Raw genomic sequence first — 25,315 nt, 5'->3', positions numbered from 1 at the left:
CAAAACAGTCACAAATTTGGCGTGTTTTTGCTGACGTTTCGGGGATTTGTCCGCACTTCAACTTCATATGTGTCCTCGGAATACAGATACAGGTGAACACAATGGTGGTACAAGGAGAAGAAAGATTCCTGCTTCTAAATTCCGTCTCCATAGACCCCGAGGGTTCGTGCAAGGTCACATGACCTGATGGTCCTTGAAATACCTTCCGGCACTTTCTAGTCTGGCAGCGGAGGTCAGTTCAGTAACACAGGAGCAGCAAGCTTGGGTGTGATGGGCAAGTGTGATGCTCGTTTGGAGGGGCATCGTACTGCGAGTATGTGTAGTTGGGGGGCATCATACAGTGGCTTAGCATTAAATGGAAATTGCCACGGCCAGCTATGTGCCCCACCAGTGTGTCTCCTATTATATTGAAAGACAGGAAAGAGAAACTACAAATCCCAGCATGCACTGACAATATGTGAGAGTTACTGCATGCTAGGACTTTATAGCCACCACTGGCAAGCAATAATTTAAGTACCAGAATACAGCAATTCAGTATAACTAGTCAATGAAGCAATGTGAAGATTCATTCATTTGGTAACCCAAGTCCTTGTGCAACCCATAAGGCCGGGATCACACACAGCGAGATACAGCGGAGTCTCGCAGGTGAAAGCCCTCTGGCACCGGCACTCTGGAGCGGAGCGTGCGGCCGCACAACATCGCTTACAAGGAAAAACAAGGAGGCAGGTTTATGCATGCTTCCATTATTTACAGGCAGAAGAGGGGCAGTACAACCTAGGCCTACATGGTTATAAGGAAGAGAAGGAATCGGTACTATATGACTACAGCCTATCGGAGAGTGCATGAATTGTCTTCCTCTTTATTATAATTTTATCACGCACACTGTACCTGTCCAGCAGAGAACAAACCCTGTAAATGCAGCCACTTTTACATCTTATTGCTCCCTGTGTACAGCTGTATATCCACAACAGCATGGTATACCTAACCTGTCATTGCTTCCGGTTCCCTTCTACTTCATAGACCAATTTGGTAGCTGAACACAACTGAATGAATCAATAAATAAAAATGCACATCTTGATAAAAACAGAAACTGTTTAATAAAAAAATGCAACAGTTAACTCTGAAGATCAAAGCCAAATACACATGTTCAGAGAAACGGAAAATGGGAAGGAGATTAGGCTTTCACATAGATCCGTCTAGCGATATCTTATAAACATATTGGGCCGATAAAGCAAAGCTTTTACACCTATATTTTGGAGAAAAAAAACTCTGAAAAGACAATTTTGGAGCAACTTGAGGTTGCACTAACATTTTGAAACTTTAAGCGTTCTCACAACATTTGCGCCTAGCTCTGACAGATTGGAGCTGGAGTAAGATGGGGAGCACCGCTAGTCAAATTTATAACGAGCAGCGGCACTAGCTACTCCACAAATCTTATTCCAGCAGGGACTGGAGTAGGATTTGTGAGGAGTTGCACACAGATGTGTACGGCACTATTTAGATGCTCTTGATTTAATTAATTTGAATAATATTAATATGTGCTGCATGGAAAGGTCCTGAGATTTAAAGGGAATATGTCACTAGGTTTTCCTGATATAAACTGTATCCACCAACTTGTTGGATAGCACTCCTGCAACCCCTTCATAAGAGCCTGGAAAAAAGACCTTCAGAATTGTCCCATACTGTAGATTCTAATTGGTGTCCAAGGGTCTGATGGGCATCTCTGGACCAATCTTGGCACCTTCTCTTACCCCTTAATCAGCGCCTCTCCTACTTCATGCACAGACCATGTTATATTTCCATAGTTGTTGTTCACCACTATGCTGGCAAGAGAGTTGAGCAGGCTGTGTGGATGACCTGGGAGACATCATCCTTATCAATCAAGGCAAAAGAGGCGGCGGCGAGCATGGTCCAGAGACACCCATCGGACCGCCTGGTGCCAGTTAGCATGTGGGGTGTGACGATTGTAAAAGGCATTTTCACAGTAATGTGGGGCAGCTAGGCTCTTATGAATGGGTTGCAAGAATGCCATTGAAAAGGTCTATGGTTTATATAGGAAAAGCCTAGAGAATGGATTTTCTTTAAAAGAGGTTTTTGTGGTTTCAGGAAGTCACTTTTCTCCAGGTTTACTCCCCCTCCCTGGGTCCATCACTGAGTCGCCACTGCTGTTCCCAGTGTCTGTTATTGTCTGCAACACTAACATTATGTTGACAGCTCTGCTGCCTGTAATTGAGCTCTGCAGTGCTGCCTACGTTGACAGCTCAAACCACTGAGGTCACTGATTGGCTCGCACAAGTTCAGCTCTGCAGACAATAAGAGTCACCGAGAGTAGTGGAGGGGCATCAGCCGCTGGACACAGGGATGGTTTCCAAAACCATAAATTAACCTAATTAGTGTGAAATGCAATGCAACTAATTATAAGTGGTTGTCCACTACTTTAACACTGATGACCTATCCTTAGTGTGGCGGACAACCTATTTAAAGGGGCTTTTCAACTCTCACTGCAGGGTAAGCGATAGATTTCAGATTGGGGATCCAAGTACAGTAAGACTTATAGGAACCAGGTCCAGCACTTACCTATAGTTCCATATAACTACTTCCTATTATCTTCTGCAAAAGGAATCCCTTATACTAATGATGTATGGTGGTCCCAGCAGTCAGACCTCCAGCGTATCTAAGCATTTATCACCCACTGGATCCTCATAGTGATACTGCACTTTAAAGTCTTTGCCTAGTCCGGACTGACTAAGACTAAATCATAGAGGTCCATGTCTACTCTTCTATAGTATTGGTAAAATGGGACACAAGGGATGGAAGGCTGGATTATTCGAACATAAAAGACAACATTTTACATATTCTCAAGACTCTTTATACAAATATAACAATTACTGTGGCATCAGGAGAAAAGAATAATGTACAAATAAAGGACCGATAAGGAAGATTACTGTATAAAAAATACAAATACAACGGAAGTGGTCTATGGTGACAATATCATCTTTTCATGAAGTTTTTCTCCAGGGCTGAGGAGGTTCGCTGAATGCCATAAATATTGCGCTTCACTCGGTCCTCCAGAGAAGAGGACGCTGCACTATCCAGCTTCATCTGACTGTGGCAAGGGGAAAAAAAAAAGGTAAAAGTTGTCACAACATTTCGAATGGCAAAATATATCAAATATATAATGACAAAAGCTATGGCAAAACTTGGCAGGACTAAGCAGCGCTTTGGTACTATCCCATATACATACTGTAGGAATCTGCTGTCTTTTCTGTGATGGTCCTTCTTTTCATCATTCTCCTCCTCTTGTTTGTATCGGCGTACATTACTTTCCCTGTCTTTCTCCCTCTGCCGGGCGTCCTCCATCATATCCAACCTGCGACGCTCTAGCTCTTCAGCAGAGAGCTTCCTGGGGCACAGACAAGACATGAATTCTGCATTATATAAAAGTATTATTACTACAAGTTAAACTAGAGACACAATTTAATAGTGGTTGCAGAGCGGAATGAAAAACTTTTTTATATATTTTCTAATTTCACCTTTGTTTCAGAGACATTAGTAATCAACGTATTTAGCACCTAATGTGTTAACTTTTGTTAAGGCCAAGTGAGTGTTGTCAGAGAGTTACACTGGGGGCGTGTACTTAGTCTCCCTGTATGGTGCTGACCAATCATAAATAGGCAGCAACACTCGAAAGAAAGAACATGCCCCCAGCAAAGCTTAGAGCAGATGTAATGGGCCAGATGTAATGATACAGCTCTGATCTCCTGGTCTATCCTCCTGCATCAGTCAGTGTGGGGGGAGCAGCAGTACAGCTGAGTTCAGCTGTGTCACGTTACATACCCTCCTATCAGCTCTCCTATAGTAACAGCTCTGCTGTACTGTTACATCCCCCACACTGCCCGGCCAGAGATGGGTTAGTAATCACACTTAAATCTGTTGTGCTCTGTAGTGAGATCACAGCATGGTGTCATGTCTCATGCAAGAGTAGTTAAGAACAGGCAGGTTACTCCTGTGTGAGACAGAACAGCCCTGATCTCACTGTGGAGCAAGTACAATCAGCTTCAGCCAAATATACATAAGTTTACACACTCAGTAATCAATAGAGTTGATAGAAGGGTTTGAAATGTGACACAGCTAAACTACGCTGCACTGCCCTTCCACCCCACTGACTGCAGAAGGTTTGACCAGGAGATGAGGGCTGTATAATTACATCTCATACAATGGGAAACCTGCACTAAGCTATGGTGCTGTGAGAACTACATGTCCCCAGTGAAAAACTTTCCGACACCCACACCCACTTGGACTTTAACAAAGGTTAAAGAGATATTCCCATCTCCAAGATCCTTTCCCAATATGTATTAGGTGTAATAATAATACTATTAGCAAATAACTCCAAATAGAAATGTAGTTTAGTTTTTCTGATTCACTATGTCTCATTCCTCACGTGCAGGCATCTATTATTTTTTTTTCTTAATTAAATGCATATATTTCAGGCCAAAATGTATTTTTGCAATTGGGCTGCTTTACAAAATGGCGCACCGTTTGCCCTCTATAAACTCTGGGTTGTACTGTCTATTGCTGGCTGCAGAATGAGTAAGCAGAGAATCTGTCAGACAGCCCACTGACAGGGAGTTTGTAACTCTTCTCTTTTATGAACTCCTCTCAGCAGATGTATGGCAAAACCACATCCAAGGTGAATGTGCAGGAAATCAAAGAACCTGTAAAAGCCAAATGGTGTTACAATTTTGAATTAAACCAAAGTATAAAAATGATTTTTAGCCCCAAATGTCTGCATTTAAGCGAAAAACTGTCCTCAAACATGGACAACCCTTATAGTCACTTCACCAGACAATTTTTTAATTTTCCGATTTGGATTCTTACTCTCCTTCTTTCAAGAACCATAACTTTGTTATTTGTCCGTCAATACAACTGCATAAGGGCTTATTTCTTGCTGAATAAAATGCTGTTTTAAATGACACAATTCATTTTGCCGCATTATGTACTGAAAAAAAGGCTAAAAAAAATTTTCAGCTGAGATGAAACTGGGAAAAATTGCAATTCGTTCATTTTTTTTGTTCAAGCGTTGTATTTACAAAGTTTATTTTGCAGTACAAATTACCTGGAAACATGATTCTTGAGGTCAGTTTGATTACAGCGATAAGAAACTTGTATAGATTATTTTTAAAAAAATTTCAGTGAAAAAAAAACTCTATAAATCGGCAAAATAAAAAATAAAAACCCAGCCTCCTCTAACCATGTGCGAAAAAACAGCAGCATGGGTTCCTCTGAGCAGCTGCCTAACATTCTGAAAATGAAAATGGTGGAGGCGTACAAAGCAGGAGCAGGCTATAAGAAGATAGCAAATTGTTTTCTTTCTTCAGTTTGAAATATACTATGTTTTGTGGATTATAAGATGCACCCCAAATTTTTGGAGGAAAATAAGAAAAAAGTGTTTTAATGAAATGGTGGTGCATCTTATAGTCCGCTTTTATGCTAGATTACTGGGGAAGGCGGCTGCAGTGGAGAGCGGTCCCAGGAGGTAGGGTCGCTGCTGCAGGAAGATGGCAGCAGGAGTGGGTCAATGCTGAGATCCCCGGGCTGTAAGGAGGGGAGCTAAGCGGTGCGAGGTCGCGGCGGGCTCCAGGCTACGTCATCCACACAGTCTCCCCGGCATCGTGCTCCTGCACAGGCGTACTTTTCTGCCCTGACTAAACTACTGCCGTGCGCATGCACTGGGGCTCTTTGACCTTTCCCAGCGCCGGCGCACTGCAGTGCTTTGCAGATACGTATGCTTGTGCAGGAGCGTGATGCCGCCTTGGAGCACGAGCATATCATTAACTCAAAACTGAAAATAAAGATTACACAACAACCACAAGATGGATTTCATCAACCAAGGTATCATTGTAAATCAGTATAACGGCGCCGACCTGACACTGTCCATAGGTTACTGTGCACAATCCTGCTGACAGGTTCCCTTTAATTACATATTCAATAACAATTTATTAGGGAATAATGCTATTAATTAACTAAAAATCACATTGGGAGTTTACGAACCATTGCCCATGATTACACCTAATGCTCCCACAAGCATTAAAATGGGTTGTCCCATGTTCTCAATTGGGAGTGCAGGGCTCCTCCTGCTTTTCAGGGACACTGCGCTCCTGACTGACAGTTCGGCCCATCGGCATGATCACACTAGGTCACGTACCTACAAGCAGGTGTGGCTGTGCCTCTGCAGAACTGGGGGAAATCAAAGAAACTAAAACTGGGGGAATCCTGATATTGAGCTAATTTCAGAACAGTGTTTCCAAGGACTTTTGGAAGGAGCGTGAAGGGGCTGCACTCCTTAGGCAGGAGACAGGCCAGCACTACTCATCTGCAGCGGAAGTCAGCAACTTAGAAAACCAGCAGTAAAAAATAAAACCTCTTCATACTTGAGCACTTTGCAATTTTAACCAGTTAAAATGAGGAGAATAACCCTTTAATGTGCACTTACTTTGTGTACCCCGATACTCTCTGTCGTCTATACTTTTCTTCCTTTTTTGGGGAAGGACTCCGCCTATAGTTTCGATCCTCCTTTGATTTCTCCCTGAAACATTAAGACGGACATAAATGTAATATTTCAGTCCACCAAAACCTTCTACCTTGGGTTGGCTTTTCCCTTACTTGCTATAAATATCCTGGAACAGCAATTATAGTACCAAGAGTCCATGTACAAAACAGGTCCGGGGTCTCATGCACATAATTATCAGCATTTGGTAACAGAATGACTCTGGCAGACACGGTATTAACAAAGCAGATTATTAAGAGCAGGCACAGTATTAAAATATCCAAGGCAGCACGGTGACTTGGAGGCTATCACTGTTACTTTTCTATACTGGGGTCCATATGCAAGGAGTTTGCATGTTCTTTCCAAGTTTGCGGGAGTTTCCTTCGGGTACTGTGATTTTCTCCTACACTCCACAGATGCATAGTAATTTAGATTGTGAGCCCAGGGGCATAACGATAACAGTCGCAGAGGGTGTGACCACAACCGGGCCCGTACTGGTGCCAGAGCCTATTTCAGCCTGATATGAGTCCCAAGACGCACATTCAGCTGAAATGTATTGTGACACAGGGGCCCGCCGGGTCCCTGCACTGCAATATGAGCCGCCAGTGAAATCAGAGGCCTGGAGCTGATGTTGCAGTGTTTGTCATTGGCGGTGCACTGTAGTCAGTTGTTGGCTTCTGCACCGGCTAAAGAAGAGGACACCGCACTGCGTGAGAGTGGAGCAAGGTAAGAAGAATTGTTTTTTTTTTAAATTTATTTATTTTTTTAAGAGCAGCGGAACAGAGAACATTATAGCCGGTTGGAGGACATAATTATTAGAAGGGTCCCAGGATAGAAGACATAATACCAGGAAGGGTTCCACTAAAAGGGACATTATACCAGGAAGGAGTCTAGGTAGGGGGACATTATAACAGGAAAGGGCCAAGGATGGTGGACATTATACCAAGAAGGGGCCCAGGACGGGGAACATTATTACAGGATGGGAGACCTTATTTAATGGGGATTAGGGGCAAACACATACAGTGGGGCAAAAAAGTATTTAGTCATTCAGCAATAGTGCAAGTTCCACCACTTAAAAAGATGAGAGGCGTCTGTAATTTACATCATAGGTAGACCTCAACTATGGGAGACAAACTGAGAAAAAAAAATCCAGAAAAACACATTGTCTGTTTTTTTAACATTTTATTTGCATATTATGGTGGAAAATAAGTATTTGGTCAGAAACAAAATTTCATCTCAATACTTTGTAATATATCCTTTGTTGGCAATGACAGAGGTCAAACGTTTTCTGTAAGTCTTCACAAGGTTGCCACACACTGTTGTTTGTATGTTGGCCCATTCCTCCATGCAGATCTCCTCTAGAGCAGTGATGTTTTTGGCTTTTCGCTTGGCAACACGGACTTTCAACTCCCTCCAAAGGTTTTCTACAGGGTTGAGATCTGGAGACTGGCTAGGCCACTCCAGGACCTTGAAATGCTTCTTACGAAGCCACTCCTTCGTTGTCCTGGCGGTGTGCTTTGGATCATTGTCATGTTGAAAGACCCAGCCACGTTTCATCTTCAATGCCCTTGCTGATGGAAGGAGGTTTGCACTCAAAATCTCACGATACATGGCCCCATTCATTCTTTCATGGACCCGGATCAGTCGTCCTGGCCCCTTTGCAGAGAAACAGCCCCAAAGCATGATGTTTCCACCACCATGCTTTACAGTAGGTATGGTGTTTGATGGATGCAACTCAGTATTCTTTTTCCTCCAAACACGACAAATTGTGTTTCTACCAAACAGTTCCAGTTTGGTTTCATCAGACCATAGGACATTCTCCCAAAACTCCTCTGGATCATCCAAATGCTCTCTAGCAAACTTCAGACGGGCCCGGACATGTACTGGCTTAAGCATTGGGACACGTCTGGCACTGCAGGATCTGAATCCATGGTGGCGTAGTGTGTTACTTATGGTAGGCCTTGTTACATTGGTCCCAGCTCTCTGCAGTTCATTCACTAGGTCCCCCCGCGTGGTTCTGGGATTTTTGCTCACCGATCTTGTGATCATTCTGACCCCACAGGGTGGGATTTTGCGTGGAGCCCCAGATCGAGGGAGATTATCAGTGGTCTTGTATGTCTTCCATTTTCTAATTATTGCTCCCACTGTTGATTTCTTCACTCCAAGCTGGTTGGCTATTGCAGATTCAGTCTTCCCAGCCTGGTGCAGGGCTACAATTTTGTTTCTGGTGTCCTTTGACAGCTCTTTGGTCTTCACCATAGTGGAGTTTGGAGTCAGACTGTTTGAGGGTGTGCACAGGTATCTTTTTATACTGATAAGTTTAAACAGGTGCCATTACTACAGGTAATGAGTGGAGGAAAGAGGAGACTCTTAAAGAAGAAGTTACAGGTCTGTGAGAGCCACAAATCTTGATTGTTTGTTTCTGACCAAATACTTATTTTCCACCATAATATGCAAAAAAAATGATTAAAAAAAACAGGCAATGTGATTTTCTGGATTTTTTTTTCTCAGTTTGTCTCCCATAGTTGAGGTCTACCTATGATGTAAATTACAGACGCCTCTCATCTTTTTAAGTGGTGGAACTTGCACTATTGCTGACTGACTAAATACTTTTTTGCCCCACTGTATATTTATAAGAGCTAGAATGCTACACAAGATATACATCTGACTAACATGCAGCTGGGGACAAAGGTCCAAATATGCACCGAGGCCCATCATACTCTAGTTATGCCACTTTGAGAAACCCAATGGGGACAGTGCTGATAAAGTCTAAAGTGCTGTGGAATTAATGCCGCTATGAAAGCAAGAATAATAAATATGAAGAAAAAAAAAATCAGATACTCACTGCACTCTATCATTATGGGGACTTCTGGAGCAGCCTCTGTGTCTGTCCTGTCCTACCAACATATCTCTTTTGTTAAGCCTACTGGAATCCCGGATCTAGGAAATGGATCAGAACCATAAAACATCCAGAAATACTTTCCTTTATCCTAACCTACAATATCTATGTATCATTCCCCTATACACAGAATTTCTCACTTACCGTATATACTCGAGTACAAGCCGAGATTTTCAGCCCACTTTTTTGGGGGGTGGGGGCGTGTCGGCGGGTAAGCGGCGCGGTGACAAACTCACCTGCTCCTGGCGCTGTCTCTGCATGTCCCATGGTCCCCGGGCAGCTCTTCCTGTGTTCAGCGGTCACATGGTACCGCTCATTACAGTAATGAATATGGACGCATATTCATTACTGTAATGAGCGGTACGTGACCGCTGAACACAGGAAGATGCCGCCGGCTCCCGGTGACCATCTGACAGTGAGACGCTCCCAGGGACCATGCCGGGAGCAGGTGAGTATATCGGGGAGGTGAGCACTGCGCGATAGTCACCTTCCTCGTTCCACCGCTGCGCGCTGCTCTGTCTTCCATCCTCTGCACTTACTGTTCAGGTCAGAGGGCGCGATGACGCGATTAGTGTGCGTGCCGCCCTCTGTCTGAACAGTCAATGCAGAGGATGGAAGACAGAGCGTGGAACGAGGAAGGTGACTATCGCAAGTGCCGGGGGCCTGAGCGAAGAGAGGCGAGTATGTGATTTTTTTTTTATTTTAATCGCAGCAACAGCATATGGGGCAAATGTATGGAGCATCTTATGGGGCCACAATGTATGGAGCATCGTATGAGGCCACAATGTATGGAACATGTTATGAGGCCACATTGTATGGAGCCAAAATGTATTGAGCATCGTATGGTGCCACAATGTATGGAGCATCTTATGGGGCCACAATGTATGGAGCATCGTATGGGGCCACAATGTATGGAGCATCGTATGGGGCCACAATGTATGGAGCATCTTATGGGGCCACAATGTATGGAGCATCGTATGGGGCTACAATGTATGGAGCATCGTATGGGGCCATAATGTATGGAGCATCGTATGGGGAATAATGTATGAACAAAAAAAACAAACGAAAAATAGATCGGAGCATATAACTAGTAACAACCAAGAAGAACAGAAAAAATGCCCCTAAAATATAACTTTTATTAATTAGCGGTAAAAATGACCAACTAGAGTCAGGAGACAGTATTACTTAACCATATAACTTAATACTAAAAAGGATAGAGGTATCTAGGTGAGGGGGTGCTCTCTCTCCCTAATCTCACCCTACCTTACCGCGGAGGTTGGCACCCTAAAGTCGACATGGCGCCCCCACTCAACGACGGCTCTCCCGAAAAGACCCTAAAGGGGACTACTTAAAGAAAACACCACCACCAAAAAATATAATAATAATTAAAGTGCAAATATGCTAAAGTGCTTGGATGACACCTGCAGGGTATGTTCAAATGTTTGTTATATACCCATTAATTATTCAGGATTCTCTTGATGTGAATCCTAACATCTAATAACTGGGGTGCGAACTGTGAGCAGAGATACCGATATGTTTACTCTGTGTCAGACATATTTATGTATATCAGGACTGATATGTCGTATACACTATGCAGGATGCTTATTATTATTGCCTGATGTATGGCATATGATATTCACGTGCACATTAATAAATGCCAATATATCACACCAAAAACATAGGGGAACTATCCCGTTCAAAAAATATATTAATAGGATATATTCAAAAAACTCCCCAACTTATTTGCAACATTCAACACAATAGTGAAAAGGCTGCTCACAGCTGTTCAAATGAAAAACATAGTAATATGAGCCCAGTTATGTAGCACATTGCAGGATTTGATTAATCCATGATTACAGCATGGTCAGAGAAAAAATAATGATAGTACAAGTGGTACTCATCGTTTTGCTGCCCGTCCCAACGCGTTTCCCCCCGGATAGTGGACCGGGGTTCATCAGGGGACCAAAGAAGGAAGGGGCTTGTTCCCCAGGCAAGTGACCGCTACAATGAGCTGCACCTCGTTCTGACCGCTAGCAGATGAAGGGTTACCTGTCTCTCTCAATCCTGTTTAAATAACATCCTGGCGCCATAATCTGCGTTCTTTTCTACCGGAAATGACGTATTCTTCCTTTCCGGTTATGCAGTGGAACCAACAGACATCTACTATGGGGAGACCATTAACTGCGACACGCACCGGTGGAACGCAAATGCGCGCCACCTAGCGCAAACGCATTAATTATGTAAGGCGTGCCACCACTGAACATACTGGCGCCATAATTGGCGTTCTTTTTAACCGGAAATGACATTCTTCCTTTCCGGTAATGCAGTGGAACCAACTACCATGGAGAAACCGTTAACTGTAACACGCACTTGTGGAACGCAAAAGCCTTGCCTGGGGAACAAGCCCCTTCCTTCTTTGGTCCCCTGATGAACCCCGGTCCACTATCCGGGGGGAAACGCGTTGGGACGGGCAGCAAAACGATGAGTACCACTTGTACTATCATTTTTTCTCTGACCATGCTGTAATCATGGATTAATCAAATCCTGCAATGTGCTACATAACTGGGCTCATATTACTATGTTTTTCATTTGAACAGCTGTGAGCAGCCTTTTCACTATTGTGTTGAATGTTGCAAATAAGTTGGGGAGTTTTTTGAATATATCCTATTAACCCCTTCATGACCCAGCCTATTTTGACCTTAAAGACCTTGCCGTTTTTTGCAATTCTGACCAGTGTCCCTTTATGAGGTAATAACTCAGGAACGCTTCAACGGATCCTAGCGGTTCTGAGAATGTTTTTTCGTGACATATTGGGCTTCATGTTAGTGGTAAATTTAGGTCAATAAATTCTGCGTTTATTTGTGATAAAAACGGAAATTTGGCGAAAATTTTGAAAATTTCGCAATTTTCACATTTTGAATTTTTATTCTGTTAAACCAGAGAGATATGTGACACAAAATAGTTAATAAATAACATTTCCCACATGTTTACTTTACATCAGCACAATTTTGGAAACAAATTTAAAGTTAAATTTTTTTTTGTTAGGAAGTTATAAGGGTTAAAATTTGACCAGCGATTTGTCATTTTTACAACGAAATTTACAAAACCATTTTTTTTAGGGACCACCTCACATTTGAAGTCAGTTTGAGGGGTCTATATGGCTGAAAATACCCAAAAGTGACACCATTCTAAAAACTGCACCCCTCAAGGTACTCAAAACCACATTCAAGAAGTTTATTAACCCTTCAGGTGCTTCACAGCAGCAGAAGCAACATGGAAGGAAAAAATGAACATTTAACTTTTTAGTCACAAAAATTATATTTTAGCAACAATTTTTTTATTTTCCCAATGGTAAAAGGAGAAACTGAACCACGTAAGTTGTTGTCCAATTTGTCCTGAGTACGCTGATACCTCATATGTGGGGGTAAACCACTGTTTGGGCGCACGGCAGGGCTTGGAAGGGAAGGAGCGCCATTTGACTTTTTGAATCAAAAATTGGCTCCACTCTTTAGTGGACACCATGTCACGTTTGGAGAGCCCCCGTGTGCCTAAAAATTGGAGCTCCCCCACAAGTGACCCCATTTTGGAAACTAGACGCCCCAAGGAACTTATCTAGATGCATAGTGAGCACTTTGAACCCCCAGGTGCTTCACAAATTAATCCGTAAAAATGAAAAAGTACTTTTCTTTCACAAAAAAATTCTTTTAGCCTCAATTTTTTCATTTTCACATGGGCAGTAGGGTAAAATGGATCCTAAAATGTGTTGGGCAATTTCTCCTGAGTACACCAATACCTCACATGTGGGGGTAAACCACTGTTTGGGCACATGGTAAGGCTCGGAAGGGAAGGAGCGCCATTTGACTTTTTGAATGAAAAATTATTTCCATCGTTAGCGGACACCATGTCGCGTTTGGAGAGCTCCTGTGTGCCTAAACATTGGCGCTCCCCCACAAGTGACCCCATTTTGGAAACTAGACCCCCCAAGGAACTTATTTAGATGCCTAGTGAGCACTTTAAACCCTCAGGTGCTTCACAAATTCATCTGTAAAAATGAAAAAGTACTTTTTTTTTCATAAAAAAATTCTTTTCGCCTCAATTTTTTCATTTTCACATGGGCAGTAGGGTAAAATGGATCATAAAATTTGTTGGGCAATTTCTCCCGAGTACGTCGATACCTCATATGTGGGGGTAAACCACTGTTTGGGCACTCGGCAGGGCTCGGAAGGGAAGGCGCGCCATTTGACTTTTTGAATGGAAAATTAGCTCCAATTGTTAGCGGACACCATGTCGCGTTTGGAGAGCCCCTGTGTGCCTAAACATTGGAGCTCCCCCACAAGTGACCCCATTTTGGAAACTAGACCCCCCAAGGAACTTATCTAGATGCATATTGAGCACTTTAAACCCCCAGGTGCTTCACAGAAGTTTATAACGCAGAGCCATGAAAATAAAAAATAATTTTTCTTTCCTCAAAAATGATTTTTTAGCCTGGAATTTCCTATTTTGCCAAGGATAATAGGAGAAATTGGACCCCAAATATTGTTGTCCTGTTTGTCCTGAGTACGCAGATACCCAATATGTGGGGGTAAACCACTGTTTGGGCGCACGGCAGGGCTCGGAAGGGATGGCACGCCATTTGGCTTTTTAAATGGAAAATTAGCTCCAATCATTAGCGGACACCATGTCACGTTTGGAGAGCCCCTGTGTGCCTAAACATTGGAGATCCCCCAGAAATGACACCATTTTGGAAACTAGACCCCCAAAGGAACTAATCTAGATGTGTGGTGAGGACTTTGAACCCCCAAGTGCTTCACAGAAGTTTATAACGCAGAGCCATGAAAAAAAAAAAAAAATTATTTTCTCAAAAATGATCTTTTAGCCTGCAATTTTTTATTTTCCCAAGGGTAACAGGAGAAATTTGACCCCAAAAGTTGTTGTCCAGTTTCTCCTGAGTACGATGATACCCCATATGTGGGGGTAAATCACTGTTTGGGCACATGCCGGGGCTCGGAAGTGAAGTAGTGACGTTTTGAAATGCAGACTTTGATGGAATGCTCTGTGGGCGTCACGTTGCGTTTGCAGAGCCCCTGATGTGGCTTAACAGTAGAAACCCCCCACAAGTGACCGCATTTTGGAAACTAGACCCCGAAAGGAACTTATCTAGATGTGTGGTGAGCACTTTGAACCCCCAAGCGCTTCATAGAAGTTTATAATGCAGAGCCGTGAAAATAATAAATACGTTTTCTTTCCTCAAAAATAATTATTTAGCCCAGAATTTTTTAATTTTCCCAAGGGTAACAGGAGAAATTTGACCCCAATATTTGTTGTCCAGTTTCTCCTGAGTACGGTGATACCCCATATGTGGGGGTAAACTACTGTTTGGGCACATGCCGGGGCTTGGAATTGAAAATCGCAGTTGTAAAACCGCAGTGAAATGCGCAGAAAAACCGCGGTAAATCCGCCATAAATCCGCAGCGGTTTAGCACTGCGGATTTATCAAATCCGCAGCGGAAAAATCCGCAGAGGACCAGAATACGTGTGCACATACCGAAACCCTAACCCTAGCCCTAACCCTAGCCCTAACCCTACCCCTAACCCTACCCCTACCCCTACCCCTACCCCTAACCCTACCCCTAACCCTACCCCTAACCCTACCCCTAGCCCTAACCCTACCCCTAACGATATTCTAACATTAGTGGAAAAAAAAAATTTCTTTATTTTTTTATTGTCCCTACCTATGGGGGTGACAAAGGGGGGGGGGGGGGGGTCATTTATTATTTTTTTTTATTTTGATCACTGAGATATAATCTATCTCAGTGATCAAAATGCACTTTGGAACAAATCTGCCGGCCGGCAGATTCGGCGGGCGCACTGCGCATGCGCCCGCCATTTTGGAAGATGGCGGCGCTCAGGGAGAAGACGGACGGGACCCCGGCTGGATCGGTAAGTATGATGGGGTGGGGGGGGACCACGGGGGGGGGGGATCGGAGCACGGGGGGGGGGGGGGGGGGGATGAAATCGGAGTGCGGGAGGGGTGGAACGGAGCACGGGGGGCGTGGAACGGAGCACGGGGGGGCTGGAATGGAGCACGGGGGGGTGGAACGGAGTGCAGGGGGGGTGATTGGAGCACGGGGGGAGCGGACAAGAGCACGGGGGGGGAGCGGAGCACTGGACGGAGGGGAGCCGGAGCAGTGTACCGGCCAGATCGGAGGGCTGGGGGGGGGGGGCGATCGGTGGGGTGGGGGCACACTAGTATTTCCAGCCATGGCCGATGATATTTCAGCATCGGCCATGGCTGGATTGTAATATTTCACCCGTTATAATAGGTGAAATATTACAAATCGCTCTGATTGGCAGTTTCACTTTCAACAGCCAATCAGAGCGATCGTAGCCACGAGGGGGTGAAGCCACCCCCCCTGGGCTAAACTACCACTCCCCCTGTCCCTGCAGATCGGGTGAAATGGGAGTTAACCCTTTCACCCGATCTGCAGGGACGCGATCTTTCCATGACGCCGCATAGGCGTCATGGGTCGGAATGGCACCGACTTTCATGACGCCTACGTGGCGTCATGGGTCGGGAAGGGGTTAATATATTTTTTGAACGGGATAGTTCCCCTATGTTTTTGGTGTGATATATTGGCATTTATTAATGTGCACGTGAATATCATATGCCATACATCAGGCAATAATAATAAGCATCCTGCATAGTGTATACGACATATCAGTCCTGATATACATAAATATGTCTGACACAGAGTAAACATATCGGTATCTCTGCTCACAGTTCGCACCCCAGTTATTAGATGTTAGGATTCACATCAAGAGAATCCTGAATAATTAATGGATATATAACAAACATTTGAACATACCCTGCAGGTGTCATCCAAGCACTTTAGCATATTTGCACTTTAATTATTATTATATTTTTTGGTGTTGGTGGTGGTGTTTTCTTTAAGTAGTCCCCTTTAGGGTCTTTTAGGGAGAGCCGTCGTTGAGTGGGGGCGCCATGTCGACTTTAGGGTGCCAACCTCCGCGGTAAGGTAGGGTGAGATTAGGGAGAGAGAGCACCCCCTCACCTAGATACCTCTACTCTTTTTAGTATTAAGTTATATGGTTAAGTAATACTGTCTCCTGACTCTAGTTGGTCATTTTTACCGCTAATTAATAAAAGTTATATTTTAGGGGCATTTTTTCTGTTCTTCTTGGTTGTTACGAATAATGTATGAAGCATCTTATGGGGAATAATGTATGGAGCATCTTATGGGACATAATGTATGTAGTATCTTATGGGGCATAATGTGTGGAGCATCTTATTGGGCAATAATGTATGGAGCATCTTATGGGGCCATCAACCTTTATGCAGCATGGTATGGGGCAAATGTTTCTATGGAGTACTTATGGGGCCATTATTAACCTGTCTGCAGCATTATATGGGGCATATTTTAATATGGAGCATTATATGGGGCGTATTTTGTATGGAGCATCTTATGGGGCCCATCATGAACTGTATGGAGCATTATATGGGGCTCCTGATTCAATATGGTTATTCAAAAACACAACCTACTGATGTCTCAATTAATTTTACTTTTATTGGTATCTATTTTTATTTTTGACATTTACCGGTAGCTGCTGCATTTTCTACCCTAGGCTTATACTCGAGTCAATAAGTTTTCCCAGTTTTTTGTGGCAAAATTAGGGGGGGGGGGTCGGCTTATACTCAAGTATATACGGTAACTGTTTCTTCTGGGCATCATACTGATTATTTGGGTGGTGATATCTTACAAGATCATATCTCAGATCGGCCATCTTATAATTTCAAAATCTTGATTGCCAACATGCGGCAAAAATAGTTTCAAGCTAGATTAACAAGAATCTGGTACTGAGCGGCTAAATAGTGGGTCTTCTGTCTCAATGAAAGCACCAGGGCTATGGCTGAAGCGCGTGTTCCAGAATTGTGGCTACCAGAAGACCAGTGCATCAACTTTCAAGAACCGCCTTAGAAAGGCTAAGCCCAAACATGTGCATGCACTTGCATTGGAGTGTAAGGATTGTGCATATCTAATAATTATGGATGCCAGTTTTTTAGAAATTGACTGTATAAGCTGGAATTAAGTAAAAGAAATAAGGTAGAGTAAAGTAAGCACCTGTAGTCCATAGCCCGCTGCCGTCTGGTGAGGTGGACGGGATGGGGTATGTGGTCGGTGTTTGGAAGCACTAAAAGAACAGAGACAATAATATATTAGATACTTCTGTGTGGCACAGTGATAGCACTGCCTTTTTCAGAAGCTGGGATTCATTTTCTCACCTGCTCCTGGTTCTGTCATCTTGATCACTATTACTGTCTTCATCACTACCGCTGCTAGGACTTGATCGTCTCTCCCTCTTTCTCTTCTTTTTTTCCTTCTTCTTCTTTTTGCTCTTTTTATCCAGGCTTGTTTGGAGCTATAAACATATAAATTACTTTCTATTACCCCAATATTCATACAGTAATAGCAATCAAAATGTCTGAGGACCTTATACTTTCAGGTTATTTTCAACCACATCTTCTCTAATGAAATACCCTTGTTTACCACATTTAAGGAGCAATGCCCCCTAGTGACCAGATGGAGTCCAAGCTGGAGGACCCCATGATCAGGTGTTATCCATTGGCAACTGCTCACTTTCCTTGCAATACACTCTTTTTCTTTTATAATGTATATTTGTTTGATGAAAAGAATTCTGCGGCGGCATAAAAGCTTTTTTTTTCTTTTTCATATGATCTAAGTCATGGTAATTTCTGGGGAATGAGGGGTACGGACAATAGTCCCCTCTCGAATTGCTGTATATGCAAATAGGTTGAAAGCAGAAAGCCCCTTTAAAGAGGACCTATTAGCTCAATGAAGTAAAAGGAGACCAAAATATAAAACTTTGTTCAAAAATATATACAGTACTGTGCAAATGTTTTAGGCAGGTGTGGGGAAAAAATGCTGCAAAGTAAGAATACTTTCAAAAATAGAAGTATTAATAGTTTTTTTTTATCAATTAAAACGCAAATGAATGAACATAGAGTCAAAATGTTTTACGCAAGCCTACATCCACAGATCTGTGGTTAGTTCTCCAAGATATAGTATAGAAATGCATTAGCGCCCAAGGGGATGGTGGGGAGAAGGTACTGCTGCTGGCAGATCCATGGGTCCTGTGTGATGGCCCAAAAATGAGGAATAACTATGATAAATTAATAAATGATCCTGCTGCTCTAAGACTGAAAAGCAACAGAAAGTAAAGAATGGGAGCTCACACAAAAGAAGTTAGTATATGTAGTACTTCTCGGTATTGGTGGAAATGCATAGAAACAATGCACTTAAACTGTAAAATGGTACTTACTATAAACACTAATCGGTAATGATATATACGAGTACACAAAAGGAATTCGTAGATGTAGTGCTTCTCTATATAGTTTGAAATACGCTTAAAACAGTAAAATACACTGGAGTTGTAAAATTGTACTTGCTATACTGCCAGATAGTCCATAGTATGTAAAAGATTAATAAACGGTAATTTATATAGACATACAATTAGTAGGAGTAGTCAATTAATAAACTCCGTGAGTTTCTGGTAGGAGGTACAGAGTACCAACTCCAATGGGCACGCTCGTTTTCTTAGATCTCAAACCGCAAATGTACTGCCTGCGCCCAGGCATCCACTCCTGCCACCACTGTCAGCTTCTTGAAGCAGCAACCCTGCCTCCTGTGACCCTGCTCCACCGCCACCGACTCCCAGGTAAGTTACGGTTAAAAAAAAAAATAAATTACTCACCACCATTTTATTTAAAAATAATGTTTTTCCTATTCTCCACCCCAAAATTTGGGGTGCATCTTATAGTCTGATACATCTCCCAAGATCTCAATGTGCACATGTGCCATTTCCAGCGGCCATTTTCCCGAAGCCCATGGCAGGGATATATATGGGAGCGGGACCTCCACTCACCGGCGCCAACCTTTTCTGCTGCCGAAGACCTCTTGAAACAGCGACCCTGGCTCCTGTGACCTAGTTTCAAGTCGCCACAACCCAGGAAAGATACCTTTGGATTATAAGGCGCCCCCCATTTTTCCACCAAACTTTTTTGGGAAAAAAATGTGTATTAGGATCCAAAAAATACGGTAATTAAGAAATGGCAGTTAACAGGAACAGTGGAGGTCAAGATAAGGTCTGGAAAATCAAGCAAAAAATTAAATGAGAGGTAGAGAAACAAATCACAACCCCCATTTGACTGCAAAAGACCTTCAGAAGGATTTAGCAGACTTTGGGAGTTGTGGGACATTGTTTTACTGTTCAGAGACACCTGAACAAATATGGCCTTCATGAAAGAGACATCAGAAGAAAACCTCTCCTGCGTACTGACCATAAAATTCAGCAACAGGAATATGCAAAAGACACAAGCACAAATATGGCCTTCATGGAAGAGTCAGCCGAAAAAAACCTCTCCTGCAGCCTGATCATAAAACTCAGTGTCAAAAGAATGCAAAAGAACATCTAAACAAGCCTGATGCATTTTAGAAACAAGTCCTGTGGACCGATGAAGTTAAAATAGAACTTTTTTGGCCACAATGATCAAAAGATATGTATGGAGAAAAAAGGGCACAGAATTTCAGGAAAAGAACATCTAGCCAATCATTAAGCATGGGGGTCAATCAATTATGCTTTAAGGTTGTGTTGCAGCCAATGGCATGGGGAACATTTCACGGGTAGAAGGAAAAATGGATCCAATTAAATTTCAACAAATTCTTGATTCAAACATAGCGAGAGACACAGGTCCCTGCAATTGCTGGTTTCAAGCCTCCTGCGGTTGCTTCCCAGGTGTGTCTTAGGAACCCATCCGCTTTTTTATCTAAGGGATCCCTTAATACCCCAGAGTCTTCTAAGGGAAGGGACAACTTTTTAGACGATCTAGCGACCGCACCATCAATTTTCGGAACCTTATCCCAAGTCTCTGAATCTTTGTCCTCAAAGGGGTAACGTCTTTTAGAAGCTGAGGGAAGATTACCCGATTTTTCTGGCTTCCTCCACTCTTTTTCTATAAGGGCCTTTATTCTGGAATTCACTGGAAAGGTGCGCTTCCTCTTTTCCTCTAAACCCCCAAACATTATGTCCTCCAGGGACTTGGCCGCTTTCTCATCTTTGATGCCCATTGAAGCTCTAACAGCTTTTACTAGCTTCTTGATTCAAACATAGCACCATCTGGAGAAAAAAAAGTTGACGTGGAAAAAAGAGGTGGCTTCTACAAATGGAGAATGGTCCTAAACACATCAAAATCCACAATAGACTATCTCAAGAGGCGCAAGCTGTAGGTTTTACAATGGCCCTCACAGTCCCCTGATCTTAAAATCATTGAAAATCTTTGGCTAGACTTCAAAACAGCAGAGCATGCAAGATGACCCAGGAATTTCACAGAACTGGAATAAATTTTGAAGGAAGAATGGATGAAAATCCCTTAAACAAGAAGTGAAAGACTGTTGTCTGCCTATAAAAAGCATTTACAAGCTGTGATATTTGCAAAAGTGGGTGCTACTAGGTACTAACCATACAGGGTGCCCAAAGTTTTGCATCTGCCCATTTTCCTTTTTGGAATTTTTAAAATGTAAAAAAATGACAATATATTTTTCGGTTTGCCTAAAATGCAAAGTAAATGTGTCATCTTTAGTTTTGGGCCTTTTAGAGATGATTTCATCTTCAACTTGCTTCACTTTTCACAACAACAGTCATTTTTACTAAACTTTTACATGCCACTGTAAAACTGGGTCCTGGACTATTTGGCAAAAACACCAAGGTTACTTACTGGTAGCCGGTTTTTCCGGAGCCCATGACAGCACACATGAGAGGGATCCGCCCAGTCGGGACAGGAAACCTACTGAAATAAAAGGGCGGTACCTCTCCCTCGCTTCAGTTGGTTTTCAGAGCATGAGAGGCCTCCTTGGTTAGTACACATGGTAAACCACCACCACATTATAATAATAACAAAAACACCCAACTACAAGTGCACACCAAAGGGTGAAAAAAGGGAGGGAATATACAGGTGCTGTCATGGGCTCCGGAAAAACTGGCTACCAGTAAGTAACCTTGGTGTTTTCCCGTCTCCCATGACAGCACACATGAGAGACTTTTGGAGAAAGAAACACCTTAGGGAGGGACCACCGCTTGCAGCACCCTTCTACCAAAGGTAAGGTCAGTTGAGGAGGATAGATCTAGTCGGTAGTGTCTAAAGAAGGTAGACGGTGAGGACCAGGTAGCGGCCTTACAAATTTGATCAATCGATACCTCTGCTTTTTCTGCCCAGGAAGTAGCCACGGCTCTGGTGGAGTGAGCCTTGATGCCTTCAGGGATTGGGGCATCACGAGAAGCATAGGATAAGGAAATGGCCTCCCTAATCCACCTAGCAATAGTACCCTTGGATACCCCATATCCCTTCCTGCTCCCCTGGAAAGCTATAAATAGGGATTGATCCTTCCTCCACTGACTAGTCAGAGATATATACTGCAAAATAGCTCTTCTTACGTCAAGCGTATGAAATTTCTCTTCCCCTGGGTTCTTGGGATTATCACAGAAAGAGGGCAACACAATTTCTTGACTCCTATGGAATTTAAGAACTACTTTCGGCAGATATGCCGGATCCGGTCTGAGCACTACTCTGTCATCAAATATCTGTGTGTAAGGAGGGGAGATGGACAGGGCTTGCAAGTCACTCACCCTACGGGCTGATGTCAACGCTACCAGAAGTACTGTCTTAAGTGTAAGTATTTTTATTGATGACTCCTGCAAGGGTTCAAACGGAACACTAGTCAGAGCTTCTAACACCAGATTTAAATCCCATGGAGGAACCCTCTGAATTACCACTGGTCTAGACCTACTACACGATTTAATAAAGCGGGACACCCATCTATTGGAGGCCAGATTACAGTTATACAAGGCTCCTAATGCCGACACTTGTACCTTGAGCGTATTAGTTGCTAATCCCAACTGCAACCCTGCCTGTAAAAATTCTAAAATAGTACCTACAGGAGCCTTGTCCCCTAAAGGTTGCCCCGAAAAATCTAGAAACTTTTTCCATGTTCTGCCGTATATCCTTGATGTAACTGGTTTTCTACTTTTCAAAAGGGTGGAGACTAACCCTGGTGAAAACCCCTGCCTACTCAGTAATGCCCTCTCAAATTCCAGGCTGCAAGATGGAAGCCCTTCACTTGAGAGTGGCATATTGGACCCTGAGTAAACAGGTCCGGAATATCTGGCAGAATCCATGGATCGGTCACTGACATTTGTCTCAGGAGGGAGAACCAAGGTCTTTTTGGCCAAAATGGAGCAATCAAAATTACTCTCGCCTGCTCCATTCTGATTTTTCTTACTACTGTCGGAATCATCGCTATTGGTGGAAACACATACGCGAGACTGAAATTCCATTGTATTTGGAGAGCATCTACCGCGAAAGGTTTTTCTCTTGGGTTTAATGAACAGAAGCTCTCTACTTTCCTGTTGTCTAGGGTGGCAAATAAATCTATCACAGGTAAGCCCCAGGCCTGCACTATTTGTTGAAACACCTGGGGATTCAAAGACCACTCTCCTTGTTTCAGTGTCTTGCGACTTAGGTAGTCTGCTCTCGTATTCTCGACTCCCTTTATGTGGAGAGCCGAGAGGGATAGTAGGTGGCGCTCCGCTAGTTGTAGGAGGACAGACGCTGACTTCATCAGGGAAGGGGATCTCGTCCCCCCTTGGTGATTGATATATGCAACTACTGCGTGATTGTCTGACATCACTCTGGTATGATGGCCCTGAAGGATGGGAAGGAAATGTTTTACAGCTCTCTCTACAGCCCATAACTCTCTTAGGTTTGATGCTTGTTGAGATTCCGATTGGGACCAGGATCCCTGAACTGAGAGTGTCCCCAAATGAGCTCCCCATCCTGAACCGCTTGCATCTGTGGTGATGATCTGATCCATCGGAGCTACCCACTGGACCCCTGATGTCAAATGATCTCTCACGGTCCATCATTTTAGGGAACTTGTTACCTCTAATGAAAGGCGTAGCTTCCCCTCTAAATGCCCTTTTAACCACCTCTGCGCTGACAGGACCTCCCATTGTAACTGTCTCAGATGGAACTGAGCCCATCTTACTGCGGGTATACAGGACGTCAGAGAACCCAACAGGGACATTGCCTTTCTCAACGTCATTACAGGGTGATGAATAGCCAACTCTACAAGATTTTGAATTTTGACCAGCTTGTTTTCTGGTAGAAGACAAAGCGGACGCCTGGAGTCCAGAACTAAGCCCAGAAAAGATTGTACTAGCTCCGGCGTCAACCTTGACTTGGCAAGATTTATTTTCCACCCCAACCGCTCTAGCGTCGCTATGACTTCTTTTATTTGTGTCAGGCAATGTGGTGCCGAGTTCCCTATAATAAGGAAGTCGTCCAGATACGGAACAATAACTACATTCTGAGAGCGGAGGAAGGACATGACCTCTGACATCAGCTTTGTAAAAATTCTCGGTGCTATTGATAGGCCGAATGGTAGAGCAGCATATTGATAGTGCCTGAGACAACCTTGGACATAAACCGCAACTCTTAGGAATTTTTGGTAGTCTTGATGAATTAGGACGTGGTAATAGGCGTCCTTTAGGTCTATGGCTGCCATGAAGCAATTTAGGAACAAAAGTTTTATTGCCGTATTTACCGACTCCATTTTGAAGGAGCAGTTTACTACTGACCGATTTAGATTTTTTAAATTGACAATGGTTCTCAAAGACCCGTCCGGTGTTCGTACCAAAAAAAAGAGGGGAGTAAAAACCTTTTCCCTGCTCTTCCCCCGGGACCTCCACTAGAACCAGTTTTGACACAAGCTCCAGTACTTCTGTCTCCAAGGCTAGCTGTTCCTCCGGGGCTTTTCTTTGGGGCGTTAAAACAAAAGTTTGTCGCGGTGGAAAAACAAAATCTATTTTTAGGCCATGTTCGATGACTTTTAGAGTCCAATGGCTGGGGGAGATGTCTACCCAGGCTGGGAGAAAAGATGAAAGCCTTCCCCCCACCTCTGGCCTGGCGTCATTGGGAGGGCTTTTTTGCCGATGTTGAGGGACCTTTAAACATATATCCAGATCCCTTCCTGTCTCTGGAGTCCCAATTTCTTCTATCTCCCGGGGGGCGGCCCCTATTAAATTTGCCCCTCCGAAAATAAGGCCTTCTAAAGTCCACAGGAAAACGAGGAAACCCCTTTTTCCTGTCTCCTGCTTTTTCTAAAATGTCTTCCAACTTTTGACCGAAGAGGAAATGGCCGTCACATGGTATAGAACAAAGTCTATTTTTTGAAGGTAGATCACCCGGGCACCCCGTCAACCAGAGAGCACGTCTAGCCGCATTGGATAAACTTGCGGCCCTAGCTGCCAGCCTTACGGAGTCTGCTGAGGAATCTGCTACGAAGGCAGCTGCACCTTTAGCCAAAGTTACATTCGTTAGAATTTCATCTCTCGGGGCTTTAGACTTTAGTTGCTCCTCTATCTGCTGCAGCCAGACGATAAGGGAGCGAGAGACACAGGTCCCTGCAATTGCTGGTTTCAAGCCTCCTGCGGTTGCTTCCCAGGTGTGTCTTAGGAACCCATCCGCTTTTTTATCTAAGGGATCCCTTAATACCCCAGAGTCTTCTAAGGGAAGGGACAACTTTTTAGACGATCTAGCGACCACACCATCAATTTTCGGAACCTTATCCCAAGTCTCTGAATCTTTGTCCTCAAAGGGGTAACGTCTTTTAGAAGCTGAGGGAAGATTACCCGATTTTTCTGGCTTCCAGCACTCTTTCTATAAGGGCCTTTATTCTGGAATTCACTGGAAAGGTGCGCTTCCTCTTTTCCTCTAA

At 43.6% G+C, this 25,315-nt stretch overlaps 1 protein-coding gene across 1 annotated transcript in view; it reads right to left on the bottom strand.

The window, feature by feature from the left end:
- Window positions 1-1,074: 1,074 nt before the first annotated feature.
- CWC25 (CWC25 spliceosome associated protein homolog) overlaps window positions 1,075-25,315 on the bottom strand; it is a 58,145-nt gene continuing 33,904 nt past the window's right edge. The window contains exons 5-10 of the mRNA XM_069751687.1: window positions 17,749-17,885; window positions 17,588-17,657; window positions 9,393-9,487; window positions 6,494-6,586; window positions 3,245-3,403; window positions 1,075-3,106 (exon numbers count right to left, since the gene is read on the bottom strand). Coding sequence (XP_069607788.1) covers window positions 2,992-3,106; window positions 3,245-3,403; window positions 6,494-6,586; window positions 9,393-9,487; window positions 17,588-17,657; window positions 17,749-17,885 — 669 coding nt within the window. The 3' untranslated portion in view covers window positions 1,075-2,991. The remainder of the gene's footprint in view (window positions 3,107-3,244; window positions 3,404-6,493; window positions 6,587-9,392; window positions 9,488-17,587; window positions 17,658-17,748; window positions 17,886-25,315) is intronic.

This window comes from Ranitomeya imitator, chromosome 2 (genome assembly GCF_032444005.1).
Source record: "Ranitomeya imitator isolate aRanImi1 chromosome 2, aRanImi1.pri, whole genome shotgun sequence".
Taxonomy (NCBI): domain Eukaryota; kingdom Metazoa; phylum Chordata; class Amphibia; order Anura; family Dendrobatidae; genus Ranitomeya; species Ranitomeya imitator.
The sequence above is the reverse complement of the archived record's forward strand: the minus strand, read 5'-3'. Positions and strand labels throughout refer to the sequence as shown.